This window comes from Podarcis melisellensis (genome assembly GCF_964234715.1).
Source record: "Podarcis melisellensis genome assembly, chromosome: 7".
Classification (NCBI taxonomy): Eukaryota; Metazoa; Chordata; class Lepidosauria; order Squamata; family Lacertidae; genus Podarcis; species Podarcis melisellensis.
The window spans coordinates 37,862,304-37,879,625 of record NC_138539.1 but is presented as its reverse complement, the minus strand read 5'-3'; the positions used below and the strand labels follow the sequence as shown (position 1 = coordinate 37,879,625).

At 44.3% G+C, this 17,322-nt stretch overlaps 2 protein-coding genes across 2 annotated transcripts in view; both read right to left on the bottom strand.

Annotated features, from left to right (window-relative positions):
• The window catches only part of LOC309374807 (uncharacterized protein), a 136,174-nt gene that overhangs the window by 68,648 nt on the left and 50,204 nt on the right, over nucleotides 1–17,322 (bottom strand). The window lies entirely within an intron of this gene.
• Nucleotides 5,238–15,863, bottom strand: LOC309373414 (DGAT1/2-independent enzyme synthesizing storage lipids-like). The gene is made up of 7 exons (XM_081917615.1): nucleotides 15,705–15,863; nucleotides 14,916–15,290; nucleotides 12,698–12,862; nucleotides 10,991–11,181; nucleotides 9,744–9,804; nucleotides 7,861–8,000; nucleotides 5,238–5,433 (listed from the first exon to the last, which is right to left on the bottom strand). Exons 2-7 carry the CDS (start codon nucleotides 15,193–15,195, stop codon nucleotides 5,329–5,331), a joined length of 942 nt encoding a protein of 313 aa, XP_081773741.1. The 5' UTR covers nucleotides 15,196–15,290; nucleotides 15,705–15,863; the 3' UTR covers nucleotides 5,238–5,328.

Here is a 17,322-nt window from a genome sequence, read left to right as displayed (position 1 = left end):
GACAGAAGCGGTTGCCGACAACGAAAGCCTCCAAAGCAGCTTGAGTCCTGCAACGTGCCTAGAAAAGTTTTAAAGAGGCACTGCGCAGTTTGTACTCGCTGGAAGACGTCTGATTCCTCAAGGAGCCACCTCAGCAGCTGGGAGACGGTCTACAGGTGTGTGAGTATCGTTCCTAAGCCCCAGGGAGGATGGCAGAGTCCCAGGAAAGTTTTACTGTCCCGTTTACGCGACTCAATGGGAAAAATTGGCAAGATTGGAAGGCTAGAGTAAGGGTTTGGTTGCAAGCAAAAGAGTTGTGGAGCTGTACTGAAGCACCGCCTTTACAGGCAGCTGCAGACGCGTCTGCAGAAGCCAAAGCAGCAGCAGCAGCTTCACAGAAACGCGACAGGAAAGCCCAAGGTCTACTAGTTTTGGCAGTGGGACCAGAGCAAATGCCTTATGTTTCTGAGTTAAAGAACACGCATGAGGTCTGGACGGTTCTGCAGCGGTTAAATTCCAGAAACACTGCGGGGGCCAAGATCCATGCTACAAGATGTTTGTTTGATTTACGTCTCCAACCGGGAGCGTGTGTGAAAGAACATATTGCCAAAATGGTGTCTGCCTTTAATCAACTAAGACAGCTGGGCATTCCTTTTTCTATGGAGCAGCAGTCATACATATTGTTGTCTTCTCTTGATAAAAGCTATGAGACTCTAGCTCTAACTTTGGAAGCTATGCCTTCAACTGAATTAACCCTTGAATACATTTCTTCTCGGCTTGCGGATGAACAGGATAAAAGGCAAAGAGAAAGAGGTTTGTCTTTAAAGGGGAGTTATGCTGTGCCTAAGAGTGTTGATGCTGAGTTTGAGCACACAGTAAATGCTTTTGCAGCTAGACACTGTTTTCGCTGTGGTTCCCCTTCCCATCTAATCAGGAATTGCACACGTGAACCTGGTCAAGACAGCAACAAGGCCGTTACCCCTAGTTACCAGACAAGGAGTTCCAGGGGACGTCGAAGAAGAGGAGGAGGTCGTGGCTACTCCCACAGCACACAGCACATGGCTTCAGCAATGGCGTTGATGCAAGGGCGTGGCCAAGGCAGCAATCTACGCTGGTTGATCGACAGTGGTGCATCTCACCACCTGGTGGCGCCATCTAGTGTACGTTTGCAGAATTGCAGACATTTGCAAACCCCTAAAGTTGTGACAATGGCAGATTCAACTAAACGTTCCTTAGAGACTGTAGGCACAGTGTTCTTGAATTATTTGCAAACAGAAATTGATGCCTACGTGCTAAAGGGACTGAAGGGGTGTATTTTGTCTGTGTCAGAACTTGATAGAAATGGGTTTAAAACTGTGTTTGAAAATGGGGTTTGCACTATTTCAAAGAATAACGTATCTCTTTTGCAGGTGGAATGCAGAAATGGGTTATATTATTTTGAGACAAGTCCAGATGAAGTTGAACAGGTTCATGCTGGTTGTGTGAACACGCCTACCCATAATTCTTGTGTTCATTTATGGCACCGCCGTTTAGGGCATATTAATTTTCAGTATGTTAAAAGGCAACCTGAATTATCAGAAGGGTGCAAATTGAACAAATGTACTAAGTATTTGGATTGTACTGCATGCAAAAGTGCGAAGGTTCATAGATGCAGCTATCCCAGTTCAGATAGGAAATCTGACAAAGTATTCCAACTTGTGCATATGGACCTATGTGGCCCAATGCCTGTTGCTAGCATGGGAGGTTCAAAGTATGCACTGTGTCTCTCGGATGACAAAACAAAGGTTACATGGTTTTTTCCTCTCAAAACAAAAGCAGATACTGCAGAAACAGTTAAAAATTGGGTTCATGCGGTAGAACTTGAATTCGGTACTAGAGTACTTGCTTTTCAGACAGACAGAGGGTCAGAATTTACCGGGTCTGTGTTGCAGAATTTCTTTAAGAAAAAGGGAATTAAGCATCGTCTGTCTACACCTTATTCCCCCCAAGAAGGAGGCGTGGCCGAACGTAAAAATAGGGTTCTGCAAGAGTTGGCAAACTCTATGTTGTTTGATGCTAAACTTCCTCAAAGTTACTGGGCGGAAGCCTGGCAGGCGGCTACTCATATTCTGAACCGAGTATATAATTCGGTAATTGATACTACGCCTTATTTTGCTTTATATGGGAAGAAGCCCAAAGTTAATTACTTTCGGGTGTTTGGATCTCAAGCCTATGTACTTATCCCAAAAGCGTTAAGGAAAAAGGGAAGTCCAAGGGCTAGGAAACTCATCTTTTGCGGGTACGAACCACATGCCAAATCTTGGAGGTTTGTGGACCCAGGTGGGGATACTACAAGAGTGGTCCTCAGTAGGAGCGCTGATTTTTGTGAGCAGTCCGGATGGACTCACTTACACGCTAACCCTGACATTTTGAGAGATGATTTAGGCATTCATGCTGAGAAAGAAAGTCCAGAGAGTGATGAGCCAGAAAGGGATGGTGCACATGGTTCAGATGCAGATTCTGATCAGGCACGAGGTTCTTCTCCTAAGGTAGAAAAGCCAGAATCTAGGAGTGCTCCAACTTCGCCAGTCAGTAGGCCTAGCAGACAGCAAAAGCAAAGCAGGTCACCTGCAACACCAAGCCCAAGGGAGGTATCTAAACGGAGGTCTTTATCCCTAGAGGCACGTCCAGATATAAAGTCTGAGACAGATTCTGACAGCCAACGGTCAGAGGGGGCACAAGAGGAGCAATTGCGCAGGTCTAAACGCGCCACGAAGGGCAAGCCGCCAGAGCGGTTTAAGGTGACAAGTGTATACGTAAATATGGCACAGTGTGAGCCAGAAAGCTATATGGAAGTACAACAGCTTCCAAGCTCAGAAGCCGTAAAGTGGCAGGAAGCAATGGAAAAAGAGATGGCTTCAATGAAGTCTCTCGGTGTGTTTACAAGTACAGAGCTTCCGAAAGGGCAACAAGCTGTAGGTTGTCGATGGGTATATCGTTTAAAGCCCACAACTACTGAAGAGTTGCAATATAAAGCCCGGCTAGTTGCAAAAGGGTTTTCGCAGCGCAAAGGTGTTCACTATTCTCAAATCTATGCCCCTACTTCAAGATCGGAGTCATTAAGAATGCTTCTAGCCTCTTCAGCTAAGAAGGGAAATAAGCTGTTTCATTTTGATGTCAATGTGGCTTATTTAAATGCAGACTTACAGGAGGAAGTCTATATGACACCACCACCAGGTTTTGAAGGAGACAAGCCAAACCAGGTCTGGCGCCTACACAAATCCATTTATGGGTTGAAACAGTCCGCCCGTAATTGGAATTCCTGCTTAAACGATGCTCTAGAGAGCATGGGGTTCAGAAAGAGCGCAGCAGATGCGTGTCTTTATCTAAAAGGCTCGGGATGTGAACAAGAAGCAGTTTTGATATTTGTTGACGATTTATTATACAGTGGAAAGGATGATAAACTTGCACAACAATTTGCCACAAAGCTTGGAGAAAGGTTTCAGATAAAATCACTAGGCAATGTATCTGTTTATCTAGGAGTTAAAATTCAGCAAGATGAAAATGGTAACTATTGGCTTAGCCAGGAAGCTAAAATCCAGCAGTTGCTGGAAAGGTTTAAAATGAACAACTGTGCTGGTGTTAAAACCCCAATGGAGTTAAGTTACACAAAGGATGCTCAAACTGAGCAAAAGGCAGAGTTCTGTAATCCCGGGGTTTACCAGTCAGCGATAGGCAGTCTACTCCACATTGCACAGTGGACTCGGCCCGATATAACATATGCTGTCAACATGCTGTGTAGACAAGCTGAAAAACCATCAATGCATGCTTGGCAAGGAGTAAAAAGAGTTTTAAGGTATCTCCAAACTACCAAAAGCTTTCGCTTAAAACTATCAGCAGAGGGCAGCACACAACTTGAATGTTGGGCCGACAGCAGTTGGGCAGATGCTGGACCAGATAGAAAATCAGTGTCAGGAATGGCGATAAAATTTGGAAATGCACTAATTGGTTGGAGATCAAGAAAACAATCACTTATAGCTTTAAGTTCAACTGAATCTGAGTTCAATGCGTTATCAGATATATGTAGAGAACTGGAATTTTATAAGCAACTGGTACAAGAATTGTTTGGAGAATGTTCCCTACCTATCAGAGTGTGGGAAGACAATCAACCTTGTATTAAACTAGCTAAATCAGGTCAATTCAAGGCGCACACAAAACACTTGGATATCCGTTATCAAAATGTATGCCAAAGTGTAAAACAAGGTTTAATTGAACTAAAGTATTGTCCAAGCCAAGAAAATCTCGCAGACGGTTTTACAAAAGCTTTGAGTCCGCAATCTCATAAATGTTTCTGTTCAGGTTTAAATTTGTATTAAGGTTGGTACAGCTCAGTGTTACGAGCGAGAGGGGGTGTTGCTATCAAAGGGTTAAAAGAGTAGCAGAAACGCTCTAATCACTGAGCAGCTGGAGGTCATTAGGCTTCCAGGAACATGAGTCTGTATAAATAGTCCCCCTGTTTGTTTGTTCTTCCCCCCTTCTCCCTTTTGGGTGTGTGTTTTGCTGAGATGTGTGGTTCGTCGCCAGGATTGTTTTTGGGTGTTTTGTAAATAAACCTTATTTTTGATTTACAAACCGCATGCTCCAGGACTCCTTTTTGGGAAGATGCTGCCTCTCCTGCCCTTCTTAGCTGCTGCGCGAAATCCTCTGCCGTGGTGAGACTTTTAAAGAAGGAAGTGCACTGGGCATTTACATTAAACTAATTAAAGTTTAATGGGACATATTTGACATCTGATAAGAGGGTGTTCAACAGGGGGGGGCGGTGCAAATGTGGGGCGGGCACCAGATCCAGATTCATAGGTGAGTTGGCTGTTTTTGGTAGATCAGTCCCTTTTTTCACCAATTCCAGCTGTATTTTTGTTTTCTCTACTTTTCTTGCTATAAGTTTAAATGATTTGCATTACAGGGCTCAAATCTTGGAGCCCCCTTTTATAAACAAAAAAGAAGTACCACTGTTTTAATACACGTAATTTATAGACATTACTCTTTCACATGTAATATTATTTCATGTTTAGTTAAACACTCGCCTTCCTGTTATACTCTTCCATTCTGCCTCTACTAGTGCAAGTTCCACCAAAAGGGGAATTCTGGGTGTATTGCAGGATAGGGCAGAAAAGCACTTGTACGTCTTCAAAAACGTAGGACCTTCTGCACACAAAGCAGGTGCTGAGCTACTGAGCTAGGGACCCTTCCAAATAATTCATATACAATCCAGCAAAATACTGTGTATATCAACTTAGCTTTAATAACATAATTATTAATGCTTCCTGTTACAGACACCTTCTCATGAACACTGCAACTATTTTATATGGACTAGTTAGCTTTGTAATGGTTATCAAATCGTTCTGAAAGAGCTCTTAATATATTTCCTGGCCTTTTTTGGTGTTTATCCCGAAGATTTTCAAGTGCAATCTTCGCCTGTTGAAAGAAAACCAGAGAAATACATTGTGTTATAGGAATAGATTGCAAAATAGGTATTCACATTTATTAATATCTGTGAGGAAAAAGCTAAAGGGATCAGAACCAGAGGCAACCCATTTATTCCAGCTATAGAAGCACAATATGTGACTTCTTTCTGGGATACGCAACTGACTTTGTATACTCAGGTATGCTGCATGAGAGTCCTTGTCTCTCAACCCTCAAAAGTGGTTTCTTCAACATGGAGGGTTGGGCCAGAGCAGCCAGGGCGAGGAACCCACACTAGGAAACTGCTCATCTCTCAGTGAATCCAGCCCACTCTCTTTATGTTTACCAAGAGCACTGTATGAGAATGGCAGAGAAACAATCAAACATATGTGCCTTGGGCTGCTTTGTACACAGTAGGTACCTTGCATGGTTGTTACAATATAGGATAAAAGGTGCAAACCTCAGGACAACCAAGGCATAACCCCTTGCAGAAAGAAATTTCTTATCTGCCCCTTTAAACAGGCAATCAAAACCTGAAACTTGATGCAGCAAGAAAACAAGCAGAAAGTGCTTGGAGAAGGATCAGGCATACTAAACAATGTTCCAACCCTGTTCCCATCAGCCACCAGGACCCTACATGCTCCTCCCCTTAGCCCCCTCGCTTTGGGATTCAGATTCCAATGTTTTCCTGGAGGAAGGGGGGAAGTGTAACATCCCCTGCAGGAGCAGGTGGAATAAGTCATGCAATGAAATACCATACAAATGGTATCTGTGTTTGACATTGTATTCAGTGAAACGGCATCTCATATAGGAGCTTGCTGATGCATGAAATATAACAAATTACAATATATGTGTTGCAGGTTTAGAGTTGATAGCTTAGTAGTTGGTCAGGAATTATGGCACCGTTTAACAAAGCTTTATCCAATGCTCTCTTAAACACACATCAGTGTGTACATGCAACATATATCAACGTGTACAATGAATTGTCTTCCTCTTCAACCCTCTCCATATCCTACACTACAGTGGCTTGGAGGGACCTTGTCAGGCAAATTCTGGGGCACATAATGTTGGGTTGCCATATGTTTGGGAAATCACAGACTGGTCCTTCTGGGGCCATCTGGGGGGTTTCTTTTTTCAATTTTAAGGAAAGATCCAAGTTGGGGGGGTAAATTTGTGTGTGCGCTGTTTCGGGCTCCTATGTGAGTGGCTCTGGTTCTGTTTTGCGCATGTGGGCAGTTGGGGTGTGAAGAAGGCAACCGCCCCCCCCCAAAATCTCAACTTTCTGACCAATGGCCCCAAAGAAGGTCAGCTCAACAACTTTTTATGCAATTGACCAAAATTTTCATGAGGAGCAATTAGAATAAGATCTATTATTTGATTATTGATATACCGTATTTTTCGCCCTATAGGACGCACTTTTTCCCCTCCAAAAATTAAGGGGAAATGTGTGTGCATCCTATGGGGCGAATGCAGGCTTTCACTGAAGCCTGGAGAGCAAGAGGGGTCGGTGCGCACCGACCCCTCTCGCTCTCCAGGCTTCAGGAAAGCTCCGGGAGTGATAGAGAATCTGTGGGCAACTTTGCCATCGCTTTGGGACCCATTCTGGGGGCTGGGGTCGGGGGATGCTCGGGCTTCCCCAGCCCTGCAAGCTCCGAGAGCAATGGCGAAGCTGCGCACAACCTCGCCATCGCTCTGGGACCCGTTCTGGGGGCTGGGGTCGTGGGAAGCACAGGCTTTCCCCCACCCCCAGCCCCGCAAGCTCCAAGAGCGATGGCGAAGCTGTGCGCAACTTCGCCATTGCTCTCGGACTCTCCAGGCTTCGTGCAGCTCTCCGCAAGCAGTGGGAGCCCGGCGCTGGGCTCCCACGTCTTGCGAAGAGTTGCCTGCATGCCGAAGCCTGGGCACGGTGAGCTCAGCACGCCAAGGCTTCAAGCTTCGTGCAGCTCTCCTTAAGCTGTGGGAGCCCGTGCTGGGCTCCCACGGCTTGCGGAGAGCTGCCTGTTCTGGGGGCTGGTGTTCGGGGAAGCTTGGTCTTCCCCCGCCCCAGCCCCGCGCCTGGGGAAAAAATAATCCCCCCCTTTATTCCCCCCCCCAAAACTAGGTGCGCCTTATGGGCCGGTGCGTCCTATGGGGCGAAAAATACGGTAAACCTCCAGAATGTATTTTGTATGCTCAACCCTAAAATAGTGGGAAGAAGAAATCCCATTGCATGAGCAGATCTATCTTTGTACCACATAGTTTTTTCTCCATTTAATTGGTCTCAACAAGTTAAGGAGAGGGGAAATTGAGTGATGGGCACAAAAGTATATATAATGAACCCTATATCTGGTCATATAGAATGAGGAAATCAGTACGTACAATAAAATTTAGAGCTGAAAGAGAAACCAAGAGGAAAAAAAATATTCTGCTTTTAAATTTCCAAGTTTAGAGTTAACTTACTCTTTCAGCCAGCTCTACAGCTGTTATATTTGGATCATATGGGATGGGTTCTCCAACAAATGTCCTCAATTTCACTGGAAACCCTCCGTAAATGGGAAGCAACATACATCGAGTTTTGTCATACAGCCATTTTGTCAGCCCTGTGTATGAAATGGAAGAAGATTCTGAAGGAAAGCGACACCATATCAAATCTGAAATTAGTTGACATTCTCAGTGTTTCGCAATTGCAATAAATAGGAAGAGAGGAAAAGTTAAATAATATGAGTGCTTGGGAAAAGAGATACAGTGGTACCTCGGGTTATGAACATTTCAACTTACTTTTTTGGGTTACGAACGATTCTAACCTGGAAGTAATTTGTCCAAATTCTTGGAGGACTCTCCGCTGCCTGGAAGCAAACCTGGACATCGGCGGGGCCTACAGAGCTCTCAGAGGCCTCTGCAAATGCAGGGAACCAAGCCCCGACATCCGAGGTGCCTGCAGGGCTCCACGAATGCCAGGAGCCAAGCCCTGACATCCGTGGTGCCTAGAGCGGTTCTGCACATGCCGGGAGCCAAGCCTCGATGTCCGAGGTGCCTGCAGGGCTCCACGAATGCCCTGACATCCGCGGTGCCTAGAGCGGTTCTGCAAATGCCAGGAGCCAACCCTCGACGTCCGAGGTGCCTGCAGGGCTCCGCAAATGCCAGGAGCCAAGCCCCGACATCCGCGGTGCTTAGAGCGGTTCTGCAAATGCCTAGTCCTGACATCGGCAGTGCCTGCAGGGCTCCGCAAATGGCGGGATCCAAACCCTGACATCCACTGTGGCTGCAGAGGCTCTGTGACTGAGCTCCAGCCGCAGGAGCTCTCTGAGGCCTCCACGAATGCTGGGAGCCAATCCGATTGTGATTGTGGAAGAGGACCCGGAGCCCCCTCCAAACAGTGAGTTTGGAAATAAATTTTAATTCTTTTCATCTAAAATACTGTCTTATTTATTATATAGTACAGTACATTGATTATTAGGGATCCGGGTGGCGCTGTGGGTTAAACCACAGAGCCTAAGACTTGCCGATCAGAAGATTGGCGGTTCGAATCCCCGCGATGGGGTGAGCACCCGTTGCTCGGTCCCTGCTCCTGCCAACCTAGCAGTTCAAAAGCACGTCATAGTGCAAGTAGATAAATAGGTACCGCTCCGCTGAGAAGGTAAACGGCATTTCTGTGCGCTGCTCTGGTTCGCCAGAAGCGGCTTAGTCATGCTGGCTGTGCACCGGCTCCCTCGGCCAATAAAGCGAGATGAGCACCGGAACCCCAGAGTCGGTCATGACTGGACCTAATGGTCAGGGGTCCCTTTACCTTTACATTGATTATTGCCATCATTTTATGGATCAATGGTCTCGTGAAATAGTAAGATTTGTGTTAAATTGCTGTTTTAGGGTGTGTTTTTTCATCATCTGGAACGGATAAATCCACTTTCTATTACTTTCAATGGGAAAGTCCGCTTCAGGTTAAGAATGCTTCAGGTTAAGTACAGACTTCTGGAACCAATTAAGTACTTAACCTGAGGTACCACTGTACAAGATATTCAGTCAGCTCTTATCAGCTCTTTGCAATCAGTCATAAGTTGGGTACAATAGACTACAGAATATGGTATGTTTCCTGTTCAGTTCCCCTCCATTTTAGGGTTCCTCCCACATTTATCGATTATAGCTTTCTGTTAAATCTACTAGAAAACTAAGCAAGGGCATGTTCACTCAGTACTGAGGCAGGCAGCACAGCTTTTACAGATAAGTGTACATGGAATAAAATCTATTAGTGAGTAGTAAATAGATATTCTTTTAAAAAGATCATTCTGTATTATTAAAATGTATATTGCCTGAGATCTCTTGATCCACCAAGGTATTTAACTCACTTGTCTTTCCAACGGTCCTGTATGCTTCACAAATGTTTTGTGTAAAAATAGGGATGATGGGCTAAAAAAAAAAAGATGAAACAAACATGAAAAGAAAGGTGAGATTTGGATAATTATTTTGTCCCAACCAAGCCTTAATTTTTGTTATGGACTACGAAGAATGCTTCACATCTGGGATTATAATGAGAAGCAACTCATAAATGATAATGTAATTGGCTTTAAAATTCCTGACACATCTATTCAAATCTCTCAGATGAAGAAAATTCAGAAGCTGTCCTCCAGATTTTCAGGAATTTAAGAGGGGGGGGGGGTAGAAAGAGAATTTCCTGGTTTGTCCTGAGGGGGAAAGGAAGCCAGGTTCAGCCAACCGGCCACTGCTTTTTGGAGTTTGGTGGCAGCTCGTAGGCAATGAGCACCTGAAAAAGGTCTTGGGGATGACCAGGACTCTGAGGGTTCCTATGGAGGTCAAAAGCAAGTTCCCAAAGGGTCTGAGGTTCCATTTGGTGCTGGCCTAACCCGGCTGTCAAGCTGTGATCTCTGGGCTCCAATGTGTTCCAGAAGCAAGCTGCCTCGAATTTCCTACTCAGCGAGCAGCAGATTTCCCGGAAAATAAAACCAAGGAAAAGGGGATTTATTATTCAAGTGTCTTTAGCATTTGGATTTATTTGGCAAATTTCCAGGAGAACAAAAGGGGAGTCTTCTCTAGAATTGGTGACTATCCTGCATGGGAACCAGATGGCTGAAGCACTGAAGGAAACAAAGAAACTCTGCCATTGGAAATAAAAGGAAGGGGACAGGGGGATAAGAACTTTGAAAACTTTCTTTAAAAAAAAAAAAAACATTCAAACTTTTATACTCCTCCCCCCTGGATTCAATTGGCGGCAGCTATAGCATCTCAGGAACTATTGGCAGACAATTTGGCTTTAATTGAATTGAGGCAAAAAGAGATGCTTTTATGGTTTAGATCTATTGCTCAGCAATCTGGTGAAGCAATAAGGGATAAAATAATTGAGGCAATTGCAAATCTTCTTGAGACTCAAAAGCAGTAGGGATTTACGATATGTAAAGGTTTGTTTTAAAGCAGTGTTGGGAAGAGCTGTGGCACTCCAGATATCATTTGACCCCCAAACAGGTTATTTGCCATCCTCATCTTTTTGGGATGCTGGATCAAGGATGTCAACATATTACGGTACATTTTTATCTAGGATAATCGTGAAGGCAATGCAAATTGCACAAAGATCACTCACCACTTTCGCCTCCAAAGCTGCCTGAGCAAAACCTGTGCGTTTACCCCACATTATGCAGTAATCATGACTATACAGTGCTTCTCTACCTCCACCAGGTGAAATGGCCAGTAAACGGCCTTTCTTCATCATTTCCACAATTTCAGCTTTATTGTAAGATTTCAACCCGAGCACATAATAAAACATCTGCAGCCCTGAAAAAATAATAGAAGAATGCATTTTATGTGAAACTTATTTAGGAAATAGTGTGGATACAATACAAGTGTCATTATTCCAAAGATATTGCACTATTATGGATCACAAGCATAGCTCTCTGCTAATACATTTCAACTAGGATTTCATGGAGGGGGACTTTATGCTAATTCCTCTTTTGCTCAGATGTTCTAACAGTAGGCTTTTTTTGGAAAGCACATTGAGTGGGGTTGAGTGCTGAGGTGGCCACTTTTTAGACATGTGTTCCTCAGGTATGTAATGCATTCAGGTTTGCATTATGATAAAAATACAGCTCACAGTGCCTTGCTGCACCATCCAAACCTTCAATCCCTTTAGGGTGCAGAGCTTTTGGATATAGTAGATACACACACGGGGGGGGGGGGGAGAGATACACGCATGGCACAGAGGAGACAATGCTGATGGAAAAATGCCTCCACCAGCTGAGATTGGTACACAGATATATGGGTGGAGGTTATATGCTGCATTAATTAACCTAGTGGAAAATCTCCAAACAGCCCTCTGTGCTACTGGGTCTCTTTGGACTCCTTCCTCCAAATGACCTTTCTGTGATGTCATAGTTTCCTTGTGTGGCTGCTGTGTGCATGCAGAGGAAGATGATGTGGGGGGAGTGGCAGTGGAGGGCCATGAACACTACAGCAAGGGTGCCACATGTATTTGATTGCAGTCACATGGGGGCATAAAAGCTGTGTGTGGGAGTCCTTGATTGGCCATGTGTTTGGGTGGGGCCATGTTTTCTGGAATCTGTGTGCAACCTTGGTGATAGGTTGGACTTGCTATGAAAGCCACGGACATGTCTTTGGGGCTTCACTTGGGCTTCTGCCCTTTTCCTTAGCTGTAGCTCCCACCCCATCCCAGCTGCCACCCAGTGGTGTCTGAATACAGGGATTTTGCGCAGGTGGTTTGCTAGTGCAGATGCTCCCAAGCAGAATCCTATACTGTACTTTGCATTCTTCTTTCCAGTAAGGAATATCCCATCTTTACTAATGACTGAACTTTGTAAAACTCTTTGTACTTGAGGAAATCATCAACTTAGACACCCCAAAGCCTACGCCTTGTCCTGTTCTGGTATTAAAGTGAACAGCAATTATTACATGAGAGGTTGTAGTCATAGCATAAGAATCAGATGACACATTATCCAGATTCCTTAGTTTTTAGATCTCTGGGGAAGAATGTAGACAGAAAAGCACGGCATTTCTTCATGGAGACCATTTCTGCTGACTCAGTTGTGAATTGGAAATAATTATTCATCCTGCATTTTCTCTTTTACTAGCAATGACTTGGTGAGAAAGTACCTTCATCTGCACTAACGAAACTATTTCACCTGTTGCTGCTATTTTATTTATCAGTTGTTTTTACCTGCTTTCCTGATGTACAGTTTTATATTTTATAGCATTGTTTCATAGCTTATAGCATTGTTTTATGTCATATTTTACATGTTTTATGTAAAAAAGCATGATTTAAATTTAAATAATTTACCTGGTATCCAATACGCGACATGATGCATTAATGAAAAGCATGCTCTCTCCGTCTCTAAAAAATATCTAGCCGCAAATAAGATATAGCCGAGAGACATAACTCCATGATGATAAATAATAATCCCTGGTCCATTAGGGATATGTTCTATACCAGTAAGTTCATAACCTGAAAATAATACAAAATGCAACAAAGAAATATTGCAACCATTACTGGAGGAAATCAGTGTGGTTCAGAAAAAAAAATCAATTTAAGATCAGGTTAAAGCTCTGTTATATGCTTTTGAATTATGAAGCTGGAGGAGACTCTTGAGAGTCCCATGGACAGCAAGAAGATCAAACCTATCCATTCTTACAGAAATCAGCCCTGAGTGCTCACTGGAAGGACAGATCCTGAAGCTGAGGCTCCAATACTTTGGCCACTTCAAGAGAAAAAAAGGCTCCCTGGAAAAGTCCCTGATGTTGGGAAAGATTGAGGGCACAAGGAGAAGGAGACGACAGAGGACGAGATGGTTGGACAGTGTTTTTGAAGCTACCAGCATGAGTCTGACCGACGCGCAGGAGGCAGTGGAAGACAGGAGTGCCTGGCATGCTCTGGTCCATGGGGTCACAAAGAGTCGGACACGACTAAATGACTAAACAACAACGACAATAAACTCCAGCATTCTGGATGCTAGGTTGTCAACCACACGGATCAAGACTTTCTCTGTGGTGGTCCCTTAATGAATGAAGGGATTTCTCCTCTCGTAGAATATTCCTTCCTTGCTTCCTTTTGAGCAGGTGGAAGCATTTTTGCCCAGTCTTTGAGTGAGCTAAAACTGTGTTTTGCTGTTTTCGTCTACTTTAAGCTTTTATATAGGGTTGAGCCCTTGAGACAGTTTAATATGTTGTTATAGTAATACTAAAGTTTTCTGAGACTATTTTAATTTAAAGAGTAGTATCCCCCTTCTGTATAAGAGCTATCCAGGGCCTGGAGTATATTTGTTCCCCGTCCCAAAGAGCTCCAGCTTCAGGCATCTTCAGACCATTCTCTGAATCTCTTTCTACCAAGTGAGAAAGCTGCTTCCTAGACACCCCCCCCTCCTTGACCATGCCCTAAGTAGCTACACGGTCTCATCCTTATGGCCCAAACTTGGTTTTAGTCGTGTATTTCTGATTTAAGTTTCAACACTTACAGTAACATGAGACCTGTGGGAAGCATTGAGAACATATAAAGAGTCCTATGGATCAGGCCAAAGGCCTCTGTATTAGGCCATCCTGTTTCCCACAGTGTCCATCTAAATAAGTAGCCATCACCACATCCTGTGCTGGCAAATTCCATAGTTTGTGTACATACAGTGGTACCTCGGGTTACGGATGCTTCAGGGTACAGACTCTGCTAACCCAGAAATAGTACCTCAGGTTAAGAACTTTGCTTCAGGATGAGAACAGAAATTTGAGGCAGCCTGCTGCAGGAGTGCATTGGAGTCCAGAGATCACAGTTTGACAGCTGGGTTAGCCCGGCAACAAATGGAACTCCAAACCCATTGGGAACTCACTTTTGACCTCCATAGCAACTACAGTGGTACATCAGGTTAAGAGCTTAATTCATTCTGGAGGACCGTTCTTAACCTGAAACTGTTCTTAACCTGAGGTACCACTTTAGCTAATGGGGCCTCCTGCTGCCGCCACGCCGCCATGGTGCGATTTCTGTTCTCATCCTGTAGCAAAGTTCTGTAACCTGAAGCGTCTGTAACCCGAGCTACCACTGTACATAGTTGCTAATTGTGTCTCTGTGAGGGGTAAACAACATTCTCCAGGTTTCTTTTGGAGAAGAAACATACTTAAAATGTGGTTTAAATGTATGGTGTTTATGCAGCCACCAGCTGACCCTTTCTTTTGTAATCTGTCTTATTTATTCATTTTATCATTTATTGAATTTATATACCACCCTATACCTGGAGGCCTCAGGGCGGTTCACAGAAACACCTTAGTTTCATACTTCATAAAATGCTTTGTTTTTCTTATTACATAAATAAATAGCCATGCCTTTATTTGATCCTTATGTAGCCAACCCAAACCTGTAGCTGTTGTGACTCTGAGGGGGGTTCAGAGGTCCAGTCCGGATTCACTGTGGCAACTATTGTTCCAGTGCTTCAAGCCTGAAATTCTGATCCTCAGTCCTATGAAATTATAGTGACTCATAAGAAAGAATTATCGCTATGAAAGAAACTTTCACTCACCATGCCATATCTTTCCAAATATATCTATAATATTAGCAAAAAAATTCCTTGGCTTTTTCCAAATTTTGCTCTCAGGACCAGTTTCTTGGTGATTATTCATCTTCATGTAAACATATAGCCCAAATGAGCAAGCACAGCCAACCAAATATATATCTATCATTAATGAACAAAGCAAAATCAGAAGCTTACGAAACCACCAAGGGTGAACCACTGAGCTCAGGTATTCTTCTAAATAAGGAAAACTAATCAAGTTTTGCAGCATTTGAGTAAACCAGCTCATTGTTTCCTGATCTGAAGCACCAAGCGTATGCCAATGAAATAAATATATGAAGTGAAATTTTCTTCAGTTGTGATGCTATTTCCCCCACTGTTTACCTGGAAAACAGAAAATGCAGTACATTGGTTTGATCTGCCATCCCAGAAACATTCATGAATACATGAAAATCTCATGCTGCTTAATATTTTCCTAGTTTTCCCCACTGCAACTTGCTCAGTTGCTGTATTGTGTTTCCAAGGTCCATCATGGAGACTTCCAAAATTACAGATATATGACTTCATCATTTATCTGTTGTAAAGCAAGCTCTCTCTCTCTCTCTGCTGATGCCTGCACAGGAAGTGACAAATAGCACAACTACTAGCACATTTGCAAATGAAGCAGGGTCCAGTATGGTTGCAAATAGAATGAGAGACTTTGATGAGATTCCTGCATTGCAGGGGGTTGAATAGATGACCCTTGGAACCCTTCCAAATCTACACTTTATGATTATCTGAACAAAAACTTTTACTTACATTCCTGGTAAGCCTAAATTGCCTTTGCTTCAGTCATCTCTCTCTTGAAGCAGCAGAAGTCTTGTCTGGTGCACTTTTTCGTAGGCCAATTTCCACCCCTATGGAGACATGTCCCTTTATGTCGCTGTTTAAAGAGTCTCTGATGGGTGTGCCATCTGAATGAGGAAATGAAGAATTGTGAAAAAGAGGGAGGGCTTAGGGTGCCTGCTACTTGGAAGTTGTCGCCATTTGATAACTGATAACTGATGAAATCACATCTACAATAGCAGTCATATTGCACGATAACATATTGGGTCACAGAAAACCAGTTATTGACTAAGGAGTAAAGGTAGGAATTGTGGCAAGATATGCATGTTAAAGGATCATCCTGCAATACGTAAACCTTAGTAACATCTTCCATTGGACCTGCCATTTAGTTCTACAATTATTTAGTATAATTAGGTCTTTAACATTCCTTGAGACACAGCCAAATTTAAATAACAATTAGACACACAGCTGTGAGGCATTTGCGAGTTTTTTTGCGGAGAAGTTCTTTTTGCTCCGCCATGACCTCCCTGCCAATTTGAATACAATAAAGGAACTGGAGGCCCCTCAACTGTCCTCGGGCCCAGTATTGGACCACTTCGACCGGATATCCCCAGCCGATGTGGACAGACTCCTCTGAGCTGGAAAGCCCACCACCTGCCCAGCTTGTCTGGAGTTTTGGGCTGGGTTGCCATCAGTATGCTGATGACACCCAACTCTATCTGTTGATGGATGGCCATCCTGACTCGGCCCCAGACACACTGATCAGATGTTTGGATGCTGTGGCTGGATGGTTACGTGGGAGCTGGTTGAAGCTAAATCCTTCGAAAACAGAGGTCCTGTGGCTGGGATGGGACTATATGGGAGTGAGGGGGGCAACTCCCATCTCTTGCGGGGGTGCAATAAGTGCCAGCACCATCCGCTAAGAGTTTGGGTGTAATGTTCGACACCTCCCTTTCCATGGAGGTGCAGATTGCAGCTATAACAAAGGCGGCATTTTTTCATCTCCCCAAGCTAAGCAGTTGAATCCTTACCTCTCTTGCCATGACCTAGCCACTGTGATCCACGTGACAGTCACCTCCAGACTGGATTATTGTAACTCGCTCTACGTGGGGCTGCCCTTGAGACTGAGCCAGAAACTCCAGCGGGTGCAGAATGCTGTGGTGAGACTCCTTACGGGGTCCTTGCTGCGAGATCACATTCACCCGGTGCTATACCAGCTGCACTGGCTCCAGGTGGAGTACAGGATCAGGTTTAAGGTGCTGGTTTTAACCTTTAAAGCCCTATACGGCCTAGCACCCTCGAACCTACAGGACCGCATCTCCTGGTATGTCCCACAGAGATACGTACGGTCTTCAAATAAAAACATCTTGAAGGTCCCAGGCCACAGAGAGGTTTGGCTGGCCTCAACTAGAGCCAGGGCTTTTTCGGCTGTGGCTCCGATCTGGTGGAACGCTCTGTCACAAGAGACTAGGGCCCTGCGGGACTTGACATCTTTCCGCAGGGCCTGCAAGACAGAGCTGTTCCACCAGGACTTTGGGCAGGGCACAGCCTGACTCCCTCCTTCGGCAATCTTTGCGGAGCTCTGGTCCAA